At 33.8% G+C, this 25120-nt stretch overlaps 1 protein-coding gene across 6 annotated transcripts in view; it reads right to left on the bottom strand.

The window, feature by feature from the left end:
• Nucleotides 1–2679: 2679 nt before the first annotated feature.
• The window catches only part of LOC139513912 (nuclear transcription factor Y subunit beta-like), a 131570-nt gene continuing 109129 nt past the window's right edge, over nucleotides 2680–25120 (bottom strand). For all 6 annotated transcript variants that reach the window (XM_071302856.1, XM_071302852.1, XM_071302853.1 and 3 more), the window contains exons 8-9: nucleotides 18226–18308; nucleotides 2680–4142 (exon numbers count right to left, since the gene is read on the bottom strand). In XM_071302856.1, coding sequence (XP_071158957.1) covers nucleotides 4107–4142; nucleotides 18226–18308 — 119 coding nt within the window. In that variant the 3' untranslated portion in view covers nucleotides 2680–4106. The remainder of the gene's footprint in view (nucleotides 4143–18225; nucleotides 18309–25120) is intronic.

Below are 25120 nucleotides of genomic sequence, written 5' to 3'. Positions count from 1 at the left end.
ACCCCCCACTTATTACCCCCCCCCCCTTTGGAGCAAGAACCTCAAAACTCAATTCCAGCCTTTCCTTTGTAGTAAGAAACCTTGTAGTATAATTTGAGAGATCCATTAACTTAAACCAAAGTTATTGCCTGTAAACTAGAAAAATGCTTCTTTCTGGCCCTTTTTTGGTCCCTTATTCCTAAATGTTTAGGGATATTAACCCAGAACTGAATCAAAGCCTTCCTTTCGTTATATGGAACCTTGTGGTCAATCTAATTAAAAACCGATCTCTCATCGCTCCTGTTTCTGATATGTCGCGTGGGAGATCTAACGAAACCGGCTTTGAGGTCACATGTGAGTGAACTAAAAGTTATGAATTTATAAAGATATGCAAATGATTTGACGACCTATTAATAAGCCAATCAAAAAAGTTTATGAATTATTTTGACTGACGATTTCGTCGTAAATAAAATGAGTTACATCCCTTTGCCTTACGTTAAACTTCCAAGATCGTGGAAGACTCAATTTCATTGGTCGAAAAAGACACACCTACGAGGTCACTCACATGTGACCTCTAAGCGGGTTTCGTTAGATCTCCCACGCGACATATCAGAAACAGGAGCGATGAGAGATCGGTTTTTAATTAGATTGCCTTGTGGTACAATGTCAGAGAGATCCATACAGTTATACATAAGATATTGTCCCGAAACTACAAACATGCTTATTTTGGCCCTTAATTCCTATACCGTTTGCCCCATAACCCTTCAAATAAATCCGTCTTCTACTTTGTGGTACAATATCAGAGCAATTGAAATACTAATACACAACTGATTGTCCTGAAACTAGATAAATGCTTGTTTTGGGCCCTTTGGGCCCTTAATTTCTAAACCGTTGGGACCATACCCCCCAAAATCAATCCCAATCTTCCTTTTGTGGTTAATAACATTTTGTTAAAATTTTATTCATTTCTTTTTATTTATACTAAAGTTATTATCCGTCTGCGGACGACGACGACGACGACTTCGTGATACCAATATACGGCGACACAAAAAAAATATAACCAGATCGAAAACAATGAACTTAGCAGGTTGTTAACACTGTCAACGATCGATAGGATCAAACACTATTTTCGACATGATTATTTCATGTAAGTGTTAATTTTGTAACAGGTACGAAATTCTAGTGATATTTGGCATACAACATTAAACAGGTCATGAACTATGATGGTGAATAATGTTTGCAGTTTTCTTGACATACATTTTGACCTGTTATCGTATTCATTTTATATGAGAAAACTATCGCAGTTATATTAGAAACATATCGCATTCATAAATTTTTGATATTAAAATCAAATCGCTATTATATTAGAAATTATCGCATTGATATAATAAAATATAGCAGTATAATTGAAATATAGGTGATTTTGGCTTAGAAAACAATTGAATTTATCGAAATTGCATTCCGCTAACTTTGCTACATTATACTTATTCAGTCAGGATCCTACTTCGTCAAAATTATCTCCCCATTACGCCAGTTCACAATCGGAGAAACGGAAGCCATTGTAGGGATGACGCGCTACCAATTTTGCTCTTGGAAACCGATAAATTTATCCATATTGCACCATTACGATCCTTATATGTCAGTTGTATTTTTAAAGACAAATGTATCAACTAGCTAATGAGCATCAGTTAATAATCTTGTCTGCATTGATTCAACTTAAAACTATTGTCTGATCGGTTGTCAGGTGGAATTTTCGAAAATTCATAAACATTTAAAAAAATTTCTAAATAAATATTTCGTGGAAGGGCAGACTAGATTTTTTTAGTGTATGAAGACTATAAACTCTAGTTATCACACACAAAAAATTGGAATTTTTCGAAGATATGCATTTTCATCATCAACTTGAAAGACTGTCGTCAAGTACTTTCAGTAAAAAAATAGCTTTACGAACACACCTTCTCTGTTTTTGTGACTCATTAGATAGGTATTTCACTTGACCTATATATTTCATCTTTTAGTACTGTGATTTTTTTGTGTTATAACGTCAACCTGTAGCTTTAATGTATAAAAATGATAGAATTTGAAGCGAGACGATGTATGAAATATTCTTGCTTTGTACGATATCAAGACAAAATACTCAACTCAAACACACCCTAACATAAAACGGTGCACTCGATTTTCTCTTTTCGATACAATTGTTACCCATTTTTGGAATTTTTTTTTCAGTCACATAATGGAAGGGCAGACACGAAAATTACTGAAGTAATAAATTGATATGGTTTCCGTCCGTGGTAATTTTTTCAAAAAAATCCGAGGTTATGCATATTTGTCATCCAACTTGAAAGATACCCATGTCGTCGACTTGATATCTAATTGTTCTGCTTAACTATGTACTAGATAAATTGAAAACTTATGCAAATGGTGTGTTTAAAAATAAAACACCTCGTAATTGAGAAGAAAATTGCAATTTTGTTTGTTTCTATTAACTTTTAAAAATTTTGTCACTATAGTAAACAATACAGTAAACATTTATCGCCTTCTCTAACAAAGAGCTTCGATTCTTTTGTTCTATTTCAACCTGGTTTCCGACTGTATTGAATGTGAACATCTACAAATGATAAATCGTGCATTTATATTTCATTTAATAAAAAAAATAAATTGTCTTGTATTGATACGTACACGTCTGGCGTATATACAAAATTTATTCCTGGTATCTATGATGAGTTTATTTGCTTGTTATTATATTACACAATTCATGAAATTATACAGCAGACGTTTGCCGTGATAAATGTCACCCTGTTTAAAAAAATAGCCATAACTTTATTTTGAGAAATCTTCCTTTCTTCATAAAAATGCTAAAATTTGTCTGAAATTTCCAACAATGCAACTCGTAGATATAAGACAATATCGCTATTTGATATAAGAAACGTTTTTATCAATTTGCATCTTCCATAGACTGATTACCTCAACATGCGTAGATTTCAAGATAAATTTATGCATGAACGATAATTTTATGAATGAACAAGAGCAACTTGATTGACCTCTTTCAGAAAGAAATACGAAAGAAACAACAAGAGATAATTCAGTCAAATTTTGAATATTAAATCAATAACTGAAATGATCCAATATTTTGTTGAAATATTCCCAGAATTAAATCGCATGTATAACATCACTTTAAAGTTTTTCTACTCAGACTTCAATCTTCTTTTGATAGTCAAACGGCTGTCCCCTTAAAAACAAATATACATATATCCAAGAATATATGTTGTAACTTCTCAATCAACTAATGTGCTTTTTAATAGTTTCAATTTATGTATTGCATTAGAAAAAATAAATAGGTGTTAAAGAATGACAGACCAGGAATCTGCTAAATAAAAACTTTGGCTTAATCTGGACAGAGTCTCTGATTTGGGTCACAGAGATGGCAATACCCCATAGCATGAAGTAAATGCTTTAAAAAGCATGAAATGTAATTTTATCTTTTTTTCTGGAAATTAGAAAATAGGGTTGGCAGATACGTAAACCATTAAATTAAAAAAGCCTGGACTAAAGATTCGTCTTAATCATGCAAGTAATAAATCACCACCTTATATATGACATATGAAACCATAAGTTCTTATCACATACAAAAATGATCAAGATTGTTTTAATATACAAAATCTGAAAGCAAAGTTCCTCTTATAGCTGGCCGAGCTGGGTAAGATTTAATAGACTGGAAAGGACGAACGACTGAATTGAACACGGTTATATAAATTCAATAGTTTTAAGCACAATAATTATACATATATCATATATCAATATAACACTAACCAAGAACAATACATACAGTCAATTCATAAGAGAAACATAGTTGGTGTACAAGGAGGTTTGCCTCGCTGAGAGGTCAGTAGTACAAATATACTCAAATAATAAAAATGTTTCAACATCGAAATGCTTTGCCCATGATTTTATTAGTAGCACTACCAGTAGTCAACGGCTTGTTTTTTCTTTGTTAATTTTGTCTAATTATAAAACCATGATCAAATTCATATTCATATATATTTATCACCACACATCAATTTCTTTTTCCTGTTGTCAAATAGCAGTTAATTCAGATCTCTTTTTCTTTTCTTATTCATCAACTAACGCTATTCCACAAAATTAATCTGATTTATTTGACTAATCTGAAATTATAAAATGTGTACATGTTTTATTATTTCCAACTGAAAATCATTCGGACATTTTATACATCTGCTATAAACATGATAAATTATTCATCAGTTATTTTCTGGCCTCTACAATGATTTATATTTGCACTTAGCTATAGGTGTGTCCAAATGGTACTGTTACTAAAAATATGATAAAAGTCATAAAATTAAACAAGACTGCATACCCTGAAATGACTCGCCTGCTTCTCTGCATGACCAGGATTGATTTAAGAAGGCTTGAGGGTACAAAAATTTCAGCAAATTTTTAAACATTTCTTTTTCGTCACAGATTTTATCTATTACACTATTACATGTAGTTGTTACTTTATGATGTGGTAAAAAAATCGAAAAGAAAATGATTCGTTTTGTCCTCAGATGACTTTAAAAATGTTTATTTTAAACCCGCCGCATTTTTGCCCCTGTCCCTAGTCAGGAGTCTCTGGCCTTTGTTGTCTTGTGTCATTTTTTATTTTAGTTTCTTGTGTATAATTCGAAGTTTAGTATGACGTCCATTATCACTGAACTAGTATACATATTTGTGTAGGTGCCAGCTGAAGGACGCCTCTGGGTGTGGGAGTTTCTAGCTGCATTTAAGACCCATTGGTAGGCTTCGGCTGTTGTCTGCTCTATGGTCGGGTTGTTGTCTCTTTGACACATTCCCCATTTCCATTCTCAATTTTATTATATGAAACTAGATATTCATCATAAATGCTTGTTTTGAGCCCCTTTGGACCCCAAATTCCTAAACCTTAGTAACCATAACCCCCAAAATCGATTCCAACCTTCCTTTTGTGGTAATAAACATTTTGCTAAATTTTATTGATTTCTGTTTACTTATACTAAAGTTATTATCCGGAAACCAAATGTCTTCAGACCCCGCTGTGATACCAATATACCATCAAATGTTTTTTTTAATTTTTGCGGTCGTATAAAAAGGGGTCAAAAATAAGCATTTGTGTAGTTTCTGGACAATAACTTGTGTGTAAGTGTTTGTATCTTGCTTACATTGTACCACAAGGTTCCATATCACAAAAGGAAGGCTGGGATTTAGGTTAGGGGTTATTGCCCAATTCATGCAGGAATAAGGCGCCAAAAACAAGCACTTTTATAGTTTTCAAACAATAACTCGTGATCGTGTTTAAGAATATGGATCTCTCGTACTACAAGGTTCCATAATACAAAGGAAAGGCTGGGTTTGAGTTTGGGGGTAATTGCTCCAAAGATATATTTTTTTTTCAAATTTCATTTTCTTTTTCTCTATTCAGGGATCAACTGTGGGGTAATCTATTTTAAAAAATCTATTTAATTTTCAAACATTTTTTGACATTTATTTTGGGTCCGAAACCTATACTATGTTAAATATTTGATCACAATCCAAATTCAGACGGTATCAAACTTGAATATTGTGTCCAAATTTGCCACAACTGTTCAGGGTTCAACCTCTGCAGTCATATCAGGCTGTGCGCAGCAAAGCATTTTATTGCGACATAAGATAATAAAGTGCTTCCCTGAGCGCAGCCTGATACGACAGCAGAGATTGAACCCTGAACATTTGGGATAAATTTGGACACAATATTCAAGCTTGATACTGTCTGAATTTGGATTGTTATCAAATTTTTGACAGAAATCAATAAAATTTAGCAAAATGTTTATTACCACAAAAGGAAGGTTGGAATCGATTTTGGGGGTTATGGTTACTAAGGTTTAGGAATTTGGGGTCCAAAGGGGCTCAAAACAAGCATTTATGATGAATATCTAGTTTCATATAATAAAATTGAGAATGGAAATGGGGAATGTGTCAAAGCGACAACAACCCAACCATAGAGCAGACAACAACCGAAGGCCACCAATAGGTCTTCAATGTAGCGAGAAACTCCCGCACCTTGAGGCTTCTTTCAGCTGGCCCCTCAACAAATATGCATACTAGATAAGTGACAATTGACATCATACTAAACTCAAAATTATACACAAGAAACTTAAAGTAAACTAGAGGCTCTTTAGAGTCTGTGTCGCTCACCTTGGTCTATGTGAATATTAAACAAAGGATTGAGCAGATGTATTCATGACAAAATTGTGTTTTGGTGATGGTGATGTGTTTGTACGTCTTACTTTACTGAACATTCTTGCTGCTTACAGTTATCTCTATCTATAATGAACTTGCCTTAGTAGTTTCAGTGGAAAATGTTGGTAAAAATTTACAAATTTTATGAAAATTGTTAAAAATTGACTATAAAGGACAATAACTCCTTAGGGGGTCAATTGACCATTTCAGTCATTTGACTTATTTGTAGATCTTACTTTGCTGTACATTATTGCTGTTTAAATTTTATCTCTATCTATAATAATATTCAAGATAATAACCCAAAACGGTAAAATTTCCTAAAAATTAATTACCAATTTAGGGGCAGCAACCAACAACGGGTTGTCCGATTCCTTTGAAAATTTCAGGGCAGATAGATCTTGACCTGACAAACAATTTTATCTACGTCAGATTTGCTCTAAATGCTTTGGTTTTTGAGTTATAAGCCAAAAAATGTATTTTACCCCTATGTTCTATTTTTAGCCATGGCGGACATCTTGGTTTGATGGCTGGGTCACCGGACACATTTTTTTAAACTAGATACCCCAAACGAACTAGAGGCTCTAAAGAGCCTGTGTCGCTCACCTTGGTCTATGTGAATATTAAACGATGGACACAGATGGATTCATGACAAAATTGTGTTTTGGTGATGGTGATGTGTTTGAAGATCTTACTTTACTAAACATTCTTGCTGCTTACTATTATCCCATCTTTATCACAGTACTTTCTGTGGAAAATGTTATTGAAAATCTTCAAATTTTAAGAAAATTGTTAAAAATTGACTATGAAGGGCAATAACTCCTTAGGGGGTCAATTGACTATTTTGGTCATGGTGACTTATTTTTACTTTGCTGTACATTATTGCTGTTTACAGTTTATCTCTATCTATAATAATATTCAAGATAATAACAAAACTAGAGGCTCTAAAGAGCCTGTGTCGCTCACCTTGGTCTATGTGAATATTAAACAATGGACACAGGTGGATCATGACAAAATTGTGTTTTGGTGATGGTGATGTGTTTGTACGTCTTACTTTACTGAACATTCTTGCTGCTTAGTTATCTCTATCTATAATGAACTTGGCCCAGTAGTTTTAGTGGAAAATGTTAGTAAAAATTTACAAATTTTATAAAAATTGTTAAAAATTGACTATAAAGGACAATAAATCCTTAGAGGGTTAATTGACCATTTCAGTTATGTTGACTTATTTGTAAATCTTACTTTGCTGTACATTATTGCTGATTAAAGTTTATCTCTATCTATAATAATATTCAAGATAATAACCCAAAACAGTAAAATTTCCTTAAAATTACCAATTTAGGGGCAGCAACCCAACAACAGGTTGTCCGATTCATCTGAAAATTTCAAGACAGATAAATCTTGACCTGATGAACTATTTTACCGCTGTCAGATTTGCTCTAAATGCTTTGGTTTTTGAGTTATAAGCCAAAAACTGCATTTTACCCCTATGTTCTATTTTCAGCCATGGCGGCCATCTTGGTTGGTTGGGCGGGGCACCGGACACATTTTTTAAACTAGATACCCCAATGATGACTATGGCTAAGTTTGGTTAAATTTGGCCCAGTAGTTTCAGAGGAGAAGATTTTTCTAAAAGATTACTAAGATTTACGAAAAATGGTTAAAAATTGACTATAAAGGGCAATTACTCCTAAAGTGGTCAACTGACCATTTTGGTCATGTTGACTTATTTGTAGATCTTACTTTGCTGAACATTATTGCTGTTTACAGTTTATCTCTATCTATAATAATATTCAAGATAATAACAAAAAACAGTAAAATTTCCTTAAAATTACCATTTCAGGGGCAGCAACCCAACAACGAAATGTCCGATTCATCTGTTATTTCAGGACAGATAGATCTTGACCTGATTAACATTTTTACCCCATGTCAGATTTGCTCTAAATGCTTTGGTTTTTGAGTTATAAGCCAAAAACTGCATTTTACCCCTATGTTCTATTTTTAGCCATGGCGGCCATCTTGGTTGGTTGGCCGGGTCACCGGACACATTTTTTAAACTAGATACCCCAATGATGATTGTGGACAAGTTTGGTTTAATTTGGCCCAGCAGTTTCAGAGGAAAAGATTTTTGTAAAAGTTAACAACGACGACGGACGACGGACAACGGACGCAAAGTGATGGGAAAAGCTCACTTGGCCCTTCGGGCCAGGTGAGCTAAAAACAGCAAAATTTCCTCAAAATTACCAATTCAGGGGCAGCAACCTAACAACCGATTATCCGATTCATCTGAAATTCCAGGGCAGATAGATCGTGACCTGATGAACAATTTACTCCATGTCAGATTTGCTCTTAATGTTTTGGTTTTTGAGTTATAAGCCAAAAACTGCATTTTACCCCCATGTTCTATTTTTAGCCATGGCGGCCATCTTGGTTTGTTGGCCAAGTTACGGGACACATTTTTTTTTAACTAGATACCCCAATGATGATTATGGCTAAGTTTACTTAAATTTGGCCCGGTAGTTTCAGAGGAGAAGATTTTTCTAAAAGATTACTAAGATTTACGAAAAATCGTTAAACATTGACTATAAAGGGCAATAACTCCTAAAGTGGTCAACTGACCATTTTGGTCATGTTGACTTATTTGTAGATCTTACTTTGCTGAACATTATTGCTGTTTACTGTTTATCTCTATCTATAATAATATTCAAGATAATAACCAAAAACAGCAAAATTTTCTTAAAATTACCATTTCAGGGGCAGCAACCCAACAACGGAATGTCCGATTCATCTGAAAATTTCAGGACAGATAGATCTTGACCTGATGAACAATATTACCCCATGTCAGATTTGCTCTAAGTGCTTTGGTTTTTGAGTTATAAGCCAAAAACTGCATTTTACCCCTATGTTCTATTTTTAGCCATGGCGGCCATCTTGGTTGGTTGGCCGGCTCACCGGACACATTTTTAAACTAGATACCCCAATGATGATTATGGCCAAGTTTGGTTAAATTTGGCCCAGTAGTTTCAGAGGAGAAGATTTTTCTAAAAGATTACTAAGATTTACAAGAAATGGTTAAAAATTGACTATAAAGGGCAATAACTCCTAAAGTGGTCAACTGACCATTTTGGTTATGTTGACTTATTTGTAGATCTTATTTTGCTGAACATTATTGCTGTTTACAGTTTATCTCTATCTATAATCATATTCAAGATAATAACCAAAAACAGCAAAATTTCACTAAAATAACCATTTCAGGGACAACAACCCAACAACGGAATGTCCGATTCATCTGAAAATATCTGGACAGATAGATCGTGACCTGATGAACAATTTACTCCATGTCAGATTTGCTCTAAATGCTTTCGTTTTTTAGTTATAAGCCAAAAACTGCATTTTACCCCTATGTTTTATTTTTAGCCATGGCGGCCATTTTGGTTGGTTGGCCAGGTCACCGGACACATTTATTAAACTAGATACCCCAATGATGATTATGGCCAAGTTTGGTTAAATTTGGCCCAGTAGTTTCAGGAGAAGATTTTTCTAAAAGATTACTAAGATTTACAAGAAATGGTTAAAAATTGACAATAAAGGACAATAACTCCTTAAGTGGTCAACTGACCATTTTGGTTATGTTGACTTATTTGTAGATCTTACTTTGCTGAACATTATTGCTTGTTACAGTTTATCTCTATCTATAATAATATTCAAGATAATAACCAAAAACAGCAAAATTTCCTCAAAATTACCATTTCAGGGGCAGCAACCCAACAACGGAATGTCCGATTCATCTGAAAATTTCAGGGCAGATAGATCTTGACCTGATAAACATTTTTACCCCATGTCAGATTTCCTCTAAATGATTTGGTTTTTGAGTTATTAGCCAAAAACTGCATTTTACCCCTATGTTCTATTTTTAGCCGTGGCGGCCATCTTGGTTTGGTTGACCGGTTCACGCCACACATTTTTGAAACTAGATACCCTAAAGATGATTGTGGCCAAGTTTGGATTAATTTGGCCCAGTAGTTTCAGAGGAGATGATTTTTGTAAAAGATTACTTAGATTTATGAAAAATGGTTAAAAATTGACTATAAAGGGCAATTACTCCTAAAGGGGTCAACTGACCATTTCGGTCATGTTGACTTATTTGTAAATCTAACTTTGCCAAACATTATTGCTGTTTAAAGTTTATCTCTATCTATAATAATATTCAAAATCATAACCAAAAACAGTAAAATTTCCTCAAAATTACCATTTCAGGGGCAGCAACCCAACAACGGAATGTCCGATTCATCTGAAAATTTCAGGACAGATAGATCTTGACCTGATGAACAATATTACCCCATGTCAGATTTGCTCTAAGTGCTTTGGTTTTTGAGTTATAAGCCAAAAACTGCATTTTACCCCTATGTTCTATTTTTAGCCATGGCGGCCATCTTGGTTGGTTGGCCGGCTCACCGGACACATTTTTAAACTAGATACCCCAATGATGATTATGGCCAAGTTTGGTTAAATTTGGCCCAGTAGTTTCAGAGGAGAAGATTTTTCTAAAAGATTACTAAGATTTACAAGAAATGGTTAAAAATTGACTATAAAGGGCAATAACTCCTAAAGTGGTCAACTGACCATTTTGGTCATGTTGACTTATTTGTAGATCTTATTTTGCTGAACATTATTGCTGTTTACAGTTTATCTCTATCTATAATCATATTCAAGATAATAACCAAAAACAGCAAAATTTCACTAAAATAACCATTTCAGGGACAACAACCCAACAACGGAATGTCCGATTCATCTGAAAATATCTGGACAGATAGATCGTGACCTGATGAACAATTTACTCCATGTCAGATTTGCTCTAAATGCTTTGGTTTTTTAGTTATAAGCCAAAAACTGCATTTTACCCCTATGTTTTATTTTTAGCCATGGCGGCCATTTTGGTTGGTTGGCCAGGTCACCGGACACATTTTTTAAACTAGATACCCCAATGATGATTATGGCCAAGTTTGGTTAAATTAGGCCCAGTGGTTTCAGGAGGAGATTTTTCTAAAAGATTACTAAGATTTACAAGAAATGGTTAAAAATTGACAATAAAGGACAATAACTCCTAAAGTGGTCAACTGACCATTTTGGTTATGTTGACTTATTTGTAGATCTTACTTTGCTGAACATTATTGCTTGTTACAGTTTATCTCTATCTATAATAATATTCAAGATAATAACCAAAAACAGCAAAATTTCCTCAAAATTACCATTTCAGGGGCAGCAACCCAACAACGGAATGTCCGATTCATCTGAAAATTTCAGGGCAGATAGATCTTGACCTGATAAACATTTTTACCCCATGTCAGATTTCCTCTAAATGATTTGGTTTTTGAGTTATAAGCCAAAAACTGCATTTTACCCCTATGTTCTATTTTTAGCCGTGGCGGCCATCTTGGTTTGGTTGACCGGTTCACGCCACACATTTTTGAAACTAGATACCCCAATGATGATTATGGCCAAGTTTGGTTAAATTTGGCCCAGTAGTTTCAGAGGAGAAGATTTTTCTAAAAGATTACTAAGATTTACAAGAAATGGTTAAAAATTGACTATAAAGGGCAATAACTCCTAAAGTGGTCAACTGACCATTTTGGTTATGTTGACTTATTTGTAGATCTTATTTTGCTGAACATTAATGCTGTTTACAGGTTATCTCTATCTATAATCATATTCAAGATAATAACCAAAAACAGCAAAATTTCACTAAAATAACCATTTCAGGGACAACAACCCAACAACGGAATGTCCGATTCATCTGAAAATATCAGGACAGATAGATCGTGACCTGTTGAACAATTTACTCTATGTCAGATTTGCTCTAAATGCTTTGGTTTTTTAGCTATAAGCCAAAAACTGCATTTTACCCCTATGTTTTATTTTTAGCCATGGCGGCCATTTTGGTTGGTTGGCCGGGTCACCGGACACATTTTTTAAACTAGATACCCCAATGATGATTATGGCCAAGTTTGGTTAAATTTGGCCCAGTAGTTTCAGAGGAGAAGATTTTTCTAAAAGATTACTAAGATTTACAAGAAATGGTTAAAAATTGACAATAAAGGACAATAACTCCTAAAGTGGTCAACTGACCATTTTGGTTATGTTGACTTATTTGTAGATCTTACTTTGCTGAACATTATTGCTGGTTACAGTTTATCTCTATCTATAATAATATTCAAGATAATAACCAAAAACAGCAAAATTTCCTCAAAATTACCATTTCAGGGGCAGCAACCCAACAACGGAATGTCCGATTCATCTGAAAATATCAGGGCAGATAGATCTTGACCTGATAAACATTTTTACCCCATGTCAGATTTCCTCGTAATGATTTGGTTTTTGAGTTATAAGCCAAAAACTGCATTTTACCCCTATGTTCTACTTTTAGCCGTGGCGGCCATCTTGGTGGGTTGACCGGTTCACGCCACACATTTTTGAAACTAGATACCCCAAAGATGATTGTGGCCAAGTTTGGATTAATTTGGCCCAGTAGTTTCAGAGGAGATGATTTTTGTAAAAGATTACTTAGATTTATGAAAAATGGTTAAAAATTGACTATAAAGGGCAATTACTCCTAAAGGGGTCAACTGACCATTTCGGTCATGTTGACTTATTTGTAAATCTAACTTTGCCAAACATTATTGCTGTTTAAAGTTTATCTCTATCTATAATAATATTCAAGATAATAACAAAAAACAGTAAAATTTCCTCAAAATTACCAATTCAGGGGCAGCAACCCAACAACGGGTTGACTGATTCATCTGAAAATTTCAGGGCAGATAGATCTTGACCTGATAAACATTTTTACCCTGTGTCAGATTTCCTCTAAATGCTTTGGTTTTTGAGTTATATGCCAAAAACTGCATTTTACTCCTATGTTCTATTTTTAGCCGTGGCGGCCATCTTCGTTGGTTGACCGAGTCACGCCACACATTTGTTAAACTAGATACCCTTGTGATGATTGTGGCCAAGTTTGGTTCAATTTGGCCTAGTAGTTTCATAGGAGAAGATTTTTGTAAAAGTTAACGACGATGGACGACGACGCCGGACGCCAAGTGATGAGAAAAGCTCACTTGGCCCTGTGGGCCAGGTGAGCTAAAAATGGTTAAAAATTAACTATAAAGGGCAATAACTCCTAAAGGGGTCAACTGACCATTTCGGTCACGTTGACTTTATGTAAATCTTACTTTGCTGAACATTATTTATGTTTACAGTTTATCTCTATGTATGATAATATTCAAGATAATAACCAAAAACAGCAAAATTTCCTTAAAATTACCAATTCAGGGGCAGCAACCCAACAACGGGTTGCCCAATTCATCTGAAAATGTCAGGACAGATAGATCTTGACCTGATATACAATTTGACCCTTTGTCAGATTTGCTCTAAATGTTTTGGTTTTTAAGTTATAAGCCAAAAACTGCATTTTACCCCTATGTTCTATTTTTAGCCATGGCGGCCATCTTGGTTGGTTGGCCGGGTCGTCGGACATATTTTTAAACTAGATACCCCAATGATGATTGTGGCCAAGTTTGGTTTAATTTGGCCCAGTAGTTTCAGAGGAGAAGATTTTTGTAAAAGTTAACGACGACGGATGCAGGACAACGACGGACGACGACGGACGCCGGATGCCAACTGATGGGAAAAGCTCACTCGGCCCTTCGGGTTAGGTGAGCTAAAAACTTAACTATAACCACTGAACCATGAAAATGAGGTCAAGGTCAGATGACACCTGCCAGTTGGACATGTACACCTTACAGTGCTTCCATACACCAAATATACTAGACCTATTGCTTATAGCATCTGAGATATGAACTTGACCACTAAAACTTAACCTTGTTCACTGATTCATGAAATGAGGTCGGGGTCAAGTGAAAACTGTCTGACGGGCATGAGGACCTTGCAAGGTTCACACATACCAAATATAGTTATCCTATTACTTATAATAAGAGAGAATTTAACATTACAAAAAATCTTAACTCTTTTTTCAAGTAGTCACTGAACCATGAAAATGAGGTCAAGGACATTGGACATGTGACTGATGGAAACTTTGTAACATGAGGCATCCATATACAAAGTATGAAGCATCCAGGTCCTCCACCTTCTAAAATATAAAGCTTTTAAGAAGTTAGATAACGCTGCCCTATTAGATTCTGAGATGTTACCTAGAGAGAAGATTAGTTCATTCAACTTGTATGCATTACATAGATGTTCACTGGGTGTAATTATTTCAATGCTCTTCAACTTTGTACTTTATTTGGTTTTTTTTTTTTTTTTTTTTTTTTAACTTTTTGGGATTCGAGCGTCACTGATGAGTCTTTTGTAGACAAAACGTGCGTCTGGCGTATATACAAAATTTAGTCCTGGTATCTATGATGAGTTTATTCAAGGCCTAAATTAATATATTGTTTGTTTCACCAATCCTGACCCTGCCAAGCCAGGTGTGGGTAGGTAGGTAGGAAATTAATTTTATTTTTCCAAAAAGCTTGAACATTATCGGACGAGTGGCAAGCCTGATAATCCAAAATGAATAAAATAATATTTGACTTGGATTTTGACAATAAAATTTTATGAGTAGCACCATTTTTGCAGGGTTGGTTGGGATTGGGGAAACAAAAAATATTTTATTTTAGGCCCAACACAGAATAATTTGTTTGTTCCACCAAATCATGGTATGTCACATCCGGTTGCATACTAAGATAGGTCGAAACAAGAATGTGTTCTAAGTACATGAATGCCCCATTCGCACTATCATTTATATGTTCAGTGGACCATGAAAATGAAAATCTCTAATTTGGCATTAAAATTAGAAAGATCATATCATAAGGAACATGTGTACTAAGTTTCAAGTTGATTAAAAGCTACCTCGACAAAAAACTTTAACCTGAAGCAGGACAGACGGACGGACGAATGGACAGACGAATGAACGGACACACGAATGGACCATAAAAGATAATGCCCATAAACAAATATTTCCTTGAATTCGACAGTTGTAGGTATTTAACTAATCCTAGAAGAGACAATAACCTGGTCAAAGAGCAGAAAACAGCCCAAGGCCAAAACTGGGTCTTCAATACAGCGAGAAAATCTCACAACCAAGGGGGGGGGGAGGCTTAAACTGCCTCTTAAACAAAAATGTGTACTAGTTCAGTAATAATGGACGTCATACTGAACTATGAAATATATAAAAGAAACTGAATCATACAAAACTAACAAAGGCCAGATGCTCCTGACTTAGGACAGGCGCAAAAATGTGGCGGGGTTTAACAGGGGGTTAAACAAAGAAAAAACAAACAAACAGCAATATGCAAGGTAAAACAGGGATGGGGTAATTGAAAATTTAATGGTAATTAAGCATTTTTTAAATTACATGTAATGGTAATTTAATTAATTACAAATTGCAATGAAAACCAGATGCTCCGCAGGGCGCAGCTTTATACGACCGCAGAAGTCAAACCCTGAACAGTTGGAGCAAGTATGGACACAATAGTTAAGCTTGATACAGCTCTGAATTTGAATTGTGATTAAATAGTTGACACAACATAGGTTTCTGACACACAATGAATGAACTTAAACTTAAATACTTAAATTTTTTAAATTGGACATTTACATATTATGGTCCAATATCCAATATCTAAATACATGGTTAGATTCAGCATATCATAAAACATTAAGAATTCAATTTTTGATGAAATCAAATACTGTTCAATTTTAAACCCTTAAGTCCTCACTGTGGACCAATTTGATAACCGGGCCCAAATATTAAAAATCTAAATACATGGTTAGATTCAGCATATTGAAGAACCCATATATTCAATTTTTGTTGAAATCAAACAAAGTTTAATTTTGGACCCTTATTTTGACCAACTTGAAAACTGGGCCCATAATAAAAAGTCTAAGAAAATGTTTCGATTTAGCATATCAAAGAACCCTGAGAATTCATTTTTTGTTAAATCAAACTAAGTTTAAATTTGGACCCATTGGACCTTAATGTAGACCAATTTGAAAACAGGACCAAAAATTAAGAATCTAAATACACGGTTAGATATGGCATATCAAAGAACCCTAATAATTCATTTTTTGATGAAATCAAACAAAGTTCAATTTTTGACCTTTTTTGCCCCTAGTTCCTAAACTGTTGGGACTAAAACTCCCAAGATAATCCCAACCTGCCTTTTGTGGTCATAAACCTTTTGTTGAAATTTCACAGATTTCTATTTACTTATACTAAAGTTATTGTGCAAAACCCAAGAAAAATGGTTATTTGGGACCTTTTTTCGGTCCCTTATTCCTAAACTGTTGGGACCAAAACTTCAAAACTCAAATTCAACCTTCCTTTTGTGGTCATTAACCTTGCGTTTAAATTTCATAGATTTCTATTTACTTATACCAAAGTTAAAGTGCGAAAACCAAATGTCTTCGGACGACGACGCCAACGTCATACCAAGATTTTTCAATTTTTGCGGTCGTATAAAAACATGTAATGCTAGATTACTTTTCATTTACATTTCAATAACATGTACTTTATGGTGTTAATGATGAGAAGTTATGTTGTTATCTATTTTCACAAATATTAAAATTTCAGGTACATGTTTTTTTTAAACATATGATATTGATTATTTGACATGCAGAAATGGTCCTAAAAAGTCTTTTAATTACATGATAATCATATCTTAGTGCTGTTCAAATTTTAAGAAAGATATTTATCTAAGTTGATAAGTAATTAATCATCTTATTAAAAAAAGGTCCAGAATACACATGTATTGTATATATGTATTGTATCAATCAATTTATGACACTCAAATAAAATATATTTATCTTATCTATGTATGATCAACAAAATGTGTACACACTTGAATAATCAGGAGAGATCCGTTTGCGCCAAAAATTGTGCCAATTAGAAGAAAAATGACTTCCCTCCTCCTTTATTCGGACTTGGAACGGCAAATTTTTCCTTTTTGAAACATTCTTTCTGATGCTTTTGCATGGGTATTTCCCTATTAAATGTATGTAGTAGCTTGTAACTTCACTTTATTGTCCAAAAACACAAACATTGAAGGATGAAATGCATAAAACAGTTTATAATGATTCCTGTGGAATGCTTCTGCATCATTACTGGTATGTCTTGCAAAGATTATTGTTCAGCCCATACGGATGTTAATTCAATGCTAAATATATGGAAATTCTATAGAAAATCCACAGCCTTTCCTCTTGTAACCTTATATTTGGCAATCTGGTGCTTGATAGATGTAGGATTATTACATGCAGTGCTAGCAATGATTTCTTTAAAACAAGTTTACAAATTTACATATTGGTAAAAACAAATACAAATATGGACCAATTCTGTGAGTGAAGTACACCTTCTAGGGTGCGCTCGACTTTGATGACTTGGCACAAGGTTCTTTGGAATTTAACGCTTTACCATTCGGCAAAAATTGCACCTTTTTCTGCCGCAGAGAAACGATCAAATTTCAATTAATCAGAACTTTCTTATTACTGTTAGTAGACTTATCAACTGAGACTTTTTATAGAAAATAGTTTTTCAGTAATATTTATGACAGGTCTGTGAAAAAAAAATCATATTTGATCACTTGATAATCAGTTCAATGTTACGTGACAACAACAAAACACTGTGAAAATTGTAAAATTTTGATACAAAATGTCCCTTTTAGAAGTTTATTTATGGAAATAATATCAATAGAGCATTCAAATACAAGGTTAGGAATTACATCTCAACAAAAAAAAAAGAACCCTGCATAGTATATTCATGGGAGAAACAGCAATTTGTATTGCTATGTGGGTGATTTGGGTCAAAATTGGTATAATTTGCTAAATATTCATAATGATTCATTAGACCCTTAGTTATAAATGTTTTTGTATATGCAAATGCTTGTTAATATGTGTAAAACAGAACATGTTGAAATGAATTCTCTTATATCTTAACATGTTTAGCTCCTGTCTTACTTGTGGATAGGCTGCTGTATATATAACATTTTGTTGACCTCCTGATGGATCTGTTAAAATATTGTTTGTTAATGTTTGGTTTCCTGTAAAAAAAAAAAAAATGAAATATGTCATTCCAAGCATTTAAATCTTATCATAAACTAAGTATTTTATCAACAATATTCCTTTCTCTATGAAGCTAATTTACCTGAAAATAATATCTGTTAAAACATAGGTCCAACCATGAACAGTTGGGGCAAAACTGGACACAATATTCGCGCTTAATGAATTTGGATTGTAATTAAATATTTGACACATAATAACTATAGTCAACCAGATGCTCCGCAGGGTGCAGCTTTATACGACCGCAGAGATCGAACTCTGAACAGTTGGAACACTTCATTCAAGCTTGATATTTCTCTGAATTTGGATTGTGATTAAATAGTTGACACAGCATAGGTTTCTGACAAAGAATGAATGTGGTCTAATGAACTTAATGATTTTTTTTTTGCATTTGAGTAAATTTTCTTTTTAGTTTCTGAAATCTGAAATGAAAAAAATTATTTACCTCCCCCTCCTACCCCTTTCCCTTGTTTCAAAAATAATCCCAATTTCTAATGAAGTTTGCAACAATAACTACTCTTTTAAATTCATCATAAAATATTAAAATATAAAATGACATACAGTCATGGTTAAAATTAATATTAATTAATTGTAACTTCTAACCAGATGCTCCGCAGGGCGCAGCTTTATACGACCGCAGATGTTGAACTCTGAACGGTTGGGGCAAGTATGGACACAACATTCAAGCTGGATTCAGCTCTAAATTTGGATTGTGATTAAATAGTTGACACAGCATAGGTTTCTGACACAGAATGAATGTGGTCTAATGAACTTAAAATATCTTTTTTGACTTTGAGCAATTCACTATGCTGTTGAATATTAATCCTCTCAAAAAAATGTTTGAAGAAATTTTCTTTTCATTTATGAAATCTGAAATGAGAAAAATTTAACCCCCCACCCCCATTTGTTTTCACATCCCCCTTTCCCTTTTTCCAAAACTGATCTCAATTCAAATTTCTAATGGAGTTTGCAACAATAACTACTCATTAAAATACATCATAAAATATTAAAATGTAAAATAAAGTGCTTGTTATCACTGAATGGTAAAGATTGTTTTAATTTATCAGAAAAAGTGAATATACATTGTATATTGTATAAAACAATGATTTATGTTGATTCAACTACTATTCTGGACAAAGAAAGATAACTCCAATTGAAATATTAATTATATATCTGTATTGTATAAAACAAAGATTTAAGTTGATTCAACTACTATTCTGGACAAAGAAAGATAACTCCAATTGAAATTGCAATTAGATATTTCTTGCTATTGCGCAATACTGAGTAATTGAAAATATTTGCTATTGCACAATACTGTGCAATTGAAGATTTCTTGCAATTGGTGAATACTGTGAAATTGAAAATTTCTTGCTATTGCACAAAACTTAATATAATAATTTTGGATCCTGATTTGAACCAACTTGAAAACTGGGCCCATAATCCAAAATTTAAGTTCATGTTTAGATTCAGCATATCAAAAAAACCCAAGAATTCAATTTTTGTTAAAATCAAACTTAGTTTAATTTTGGACCCTTTGGACTTTAATGTAGACCAATTTCATAACGGGACCAAAAATTAAGAATCTACATACACAGTTAGATTTGCAAATCAAAGAACCCCAATTATTCAATTTTTGATGAAATCAAACAAAGTTTAATTTTGGACCCCGATTTGGACCAACTTGAAAACTGGGCCAATAATCAAAAATCTGAGTACATTTTTAGATTCAGCATATCAAAGAACCCCAAGGATTCACTTTTTGTTAAAATCAAACTAAGTTTAATTTTGGACCCTTTGGACCTTAATGTAGTCCAATTTGAAAACGGGACCAAAAATTAAGAATCTACATACACAGTTAGATTCGGCATATCAAAGAACCCCAATTATTCAATTTTTGATGAAATCAAACAAAGTTCAATTTTGGTCCCTTTGGGCCCCTTATTCCTAAACTGTTGGGACCAAAACTCCCAAAATCAAACCCAACCTTCCCTTTATGGTCATAAACCTTGTGTTTAAATTTCATAGATTTCTATATACTTATACTAAAGTTATTGTGCAAAAACCAAGAATAATGCTTATTTGGGCCCTTTTTTGGCCCCTAATTCCTAAACTGTAGTAACCCAAACTCCCAAAATCAATCCCAACCTTCCTTTTGTGGTCATAAACCTTGTGTCAAAATTTCATAGATTTCTATTCACTTAAACTAAAGTTATAGTGCGAAAACCAAGAAAATGCTTATTTTGGCCCTTTTTGGCCCCTTATTCCTAAAATATTGGGACCAAAACTCCCAAAATCAATCCCAACCTTCCTTTTGTGGTCATAAACCTTGTGTTAAAATTTCATTGATTTCTTTTCACTTTTACTAAAGTTAGAGTGCGAAAACTAAAAGTATTCGGACAACGACGACGACGACGACGCGAACGTGATAGCAATATACGACGAAAAATTAAAATTTTTGCGGTCGTATAAAAATAAATTAACAGCTAATGAATGATCTCAAGAAAATAATAATTTCTTAATTATTATATGTATTTAAATCACAGTATTTGATGTTTCTAGAAACAGTTTAAAAAATTTAGAATTACAAAACAAATAGCAAAGAGTACCAACATAAGGAAACAAAGCTAAAGTAATTGTCCATTAACCAGGAAACCCTTGTGTTCCCCCTATTTTGACCCTAATTCATAAACAGATTGAGTCATAACTCCTCAACTCTAATCCTAACCATTCTTTTGTGGTGTGGAAACTTGCAATACAATTTCAGGCAATTATATACACTGTTCCACAAGTTATTGTCTGGACACTGGAAAAATGCTTCTTTGGACCCCTTATTCCTAAACCAAAGGGAGCATAACCCCCAAAATCAATCCCAACCTACCTTTTGTGGTTTCAAACCTTGTGTTTTAATTTCAATAATTTATATTTACTTATAATGCTAAAATTATTGGTAATTTTCCAATTATACTTAAGTTATTGGCAAATTTCCAATGGAGTTTATGAATACTGAAATTATTGGCAAATTTCCAATGCACATAATTAAAATCAGTGTTAAGGAGGCTCGAGGGTATAAAAATTTCAGAAAAAAATCAAACATTTGTTTTTCATTACAAATTTTATTTATTTCCTTTTGTTGTTGTTACTTTATCATATGGTACAAAATCATTCAAAACAATCAATTCGTGTTGGCCCCAGATGACTTTCAAAATGTATACATCATTGAAAAAGTTCCAAATTATCTCCCTTTGGTGGAAAAATGCCCTTTTTGGGATCTAAAATTGAAATATCTTTTTCAAATCATCGGTGACCCATCTTTTTTAATATAATTTCCATATAAGCGGTACTTAAACTAAATTATTGTAAAATAATAGCGATTTCTGTAATAAATTTCTTTTTTTTATTTCGATATAACCTTTATTTCTCCTATTACTTCAACAGAAAAAACACACCTTTACAAAAATGTATGCTTCTTTCGAAGGCAGATTGTGAGCGCAAATGAACGGTGACCCCACTTTTTTATTTTATTTTTCTATTAAGTATAAGATAAAGTTCATTTATAGAAAAATATAGAGAAATCCTATATAAATGATTTAGACCCGCGAACCCCCTTAAGTAATTCAAATATTACTTTTGGATTACCTCCCTTACACTGCTTTCAAATTGTCTTAACTGTCCTTTAATCAGAAAAAAAAAACCCTTGTGTTTCCCCTTTTTGCCCCTAATTCATAAAAGGTATGAGCCATAAATCTTGAGGTATAATTTCAGAAAGATACATACACTTTTACACAAGTTATTGTCTTGAAACTAAAAAAATTGCTTATTTTTGGCCCCTTTTTTTCTTGACTTTTTGTCCCATAACCCTTTAAACAAATTCCAACCTTCTACTTATAATGTTAAACATTGTGGTACAATTTCAGAGCAATTGAAATACTTATACACAACTTATTGTCCTGAAACTAGATAAACGCTTTTTTTGGGGCCCTTTGGGCCCCTAATTCCTAAACCTTAGAGACCAAAACCCCGAAAATCAATCCTAAGCTTCCTTTTGTGGTGATAAACATTGTGTTAAAGTTTTATTCATTTCTATTTCCTTATACTCAAGTTATTATCCAGAAACAATCCGTCTTCAGACGACGCTGACGACGACGTGATACCAATATACGACCGCAAAATTTTGCAGATCAAGGTATAAAAAACTTTATCATATATTTAGTAGTAAATACAGTAGTTTGAATATTTGATAAATAGCCTGTTGTTTAATCCATATCGCACAACTTTGATGCGCACCCTTTATCACACCCCTACTATATTTTTTTTTAATTTTTTACATAAACTCCATTTTGAATTTGATTTATATTGATTGATGTAAGATTCTTCAGATTCCCCCCCCCCCCCCCCCCCCCCCCCCCCAAAATCAATAAATGGTCATTCGTGCTTGACGCAATTCATTGTTTGAAATGTGACGTCACAAACGTCGAGTTTTCATATTTCTGACTCAAGAGATGCAACTATAAACTAGAGGCTCTAAAGAGCCTGTGTCGCTCACCTTGGTCTATGTGCATATTAAACAAAGGACACAAATGGATTCATGACAAAATTGTATTTTGGTGATGGTGATGTGTTTGAAGTTCTTACTTTACTGAACGATTTTGCTTCTTACAATTATATCTATAATGAACTTTGCCCATTAGTAACAGAGAACTATATTTGGTAAAAATTTACATATATTTACCAAATTAATGAAAATTGTTAAAAATTGACTATAAAGGGCATTAACTCCTTAAGGGGTCAATTGACCATTTAGGTCATGTTGACTTATTTGTAGATCTTACTTTGCTGAACATTATTGCTGTTTACAGTTTATCGCTATCTATAATAGTATTCAAGATAACCAAAAACGGCAAAATTTCTTTAAAAATTACCAATTGGAGGGCAGCAACCCAACAACCAGTTGTCCAATTCATCTGAAAAATTCAGGGCAGATAGATATTGACTTGATTAACAATTTAACTTCTTGTCAGATTTGCTCTAGATGCTTTGAATTCATAGTTATAAGCCAAAAACTGCATTTTACCCCTATGTTCTATTTTTAGCCGTGGCGGCCATCTTGGTTGAATGGCCAGGTCATCGGACACATTTTTCAAACTAGATACCCCAAAGATGATTGTGGCCTAGTAGTTTCAGTGGAGATTTTGTAAAAGATTACTTAGATTTATGAAAAATGGTTAAAGATTGACTATAAAGGGCAATAACTCCTAAAGGGGTCAACTGACCATTTTGGTCATGTTGACTTATTTGTAGATCTTACTTTGCTGAACATTATTGCTGTTTACAATTTATCTCTATCTATAATAATATTCAAGATAATAACCAAAAACAGCAAAATTTCCTCAAAATTACCAATTCAGGGGCAGCAACCCAACAACCGATTGACCGATTCATCTGAAAATTTCAGGGCAGATAGATCTTGACCTGATAAACATTTTTACCCCATGTCAGATTTGCTCTAAATGCTTTGGTTTTTGAGTTATAAGCCAAAAACTGCATTTTACCCCTATGTTCTATATTTAGCCGTGGCAGCCATCTTGGTTGGTTGACCGGGTCACGCCACACATTTTTTAAACTAGATACCCTAATGATGATTGTGGCCAAGTTTGGTTTGATTTGGCCCAGTAGTTTCAGAGGAGAAGATTTTTGTAAAAGTTAACGACGACGGACGACGACGGACGACGGACGCCAAGTGATGAGAAAAGCTCACTTGGCCCTTCGGGCCAGGTGAGCTAAAAAGAACTCAACGAAATACCATACAATTTTTTTTTTAAAACAACAGCACGTAAATTGTAAGGTAACCATGTGCTTCGGATGAGTAATCGAGCAGTTCTTTTAAAGCTTTTAAAACAAGAGTAGACAAAATAGGAAATGAAGGTAACCGAGGTGCTAGGGATCAGAAAGCAGTTCATATGTACTCTCCTGTTGAAATATATGATAAAGTGTATAAAACATGGCAAAATCTAATCACATGCCGTATCACCCCAAGATACCAATACCAGCCAGAGGGCCTTTACGGTTTTGCCATGTATTATTCTCTATTCAAATTGTTTATATTCATTTTTTGCTTTTGTACAATACACTATGCTGTTCGGTATTGACCCCCCTTTTTATTTAGCCAAAAAATATATATATATTTGAAGAAATTCTTTTTTTAATTTCTGAAATCTGAAATGAAAAAAAAATGTCTCCCCCACCTATTTTTTTTTACCATCCCCCTTTTCAACATAAAAATTCTTTCCCTCAATATATGGTCATAATATCATTTCAAATTTCCAATGGAGTTTGCTTTAAATGCTTTGGTTTCAGGATATAAGCCAAAATCTACATGTTCTATGTTTAGCCATGGCAGCCATCTTGGTTGGTTGGCCCGGTCAACGGACACATTTTTTAAACTACAGACCCCAATGATGATTGTGGCCAAGTTTGGATTAATTTGGCCCTGTAGTGTCAGGGAGAAGATTTTTGTTAACGACGACGGACGCCAAGTGATGAGAAAAGCTCACTTGGCCCTTCGGGCCAGGAGAGCTATAAAGGTTATTCTATAAATATGTATCGTTTAATTCCTACAAAAAGGTAACACCTCCAAAAATAAAGCTGATTATTATCAGCTATTGTCGATAGTTAAAGGAGAAGAAAAGCATGATGATAGCTGTAGTTGTCGTAGAAGTTAGAAATGAACAGTACAGGTTCCAGCGCCGCTCGAGGAGGAAGTAAAGAATCAGATCTACTTTAACATTGTTAGATT

Source organism: Mytilus edulis, chromosome 1 (genome assembly GCF_963676685.1).
Source record: "Mytilus edulis chromosome 1, xbMytEdul2.2, whole genome shotgun sequence".
Classification (NCBI taxonomy): Eukaryota; Metazoa; Mollusca; class Bivalvia; order Mytilida; family Mytilidae; genus Mytilus; species Mytilus edulis.
The sequence above is the reverse complement of the archived record's forward strand: the minus strand, read 5'-3'. Positions and strand labels throughout refer to the sequence as shown.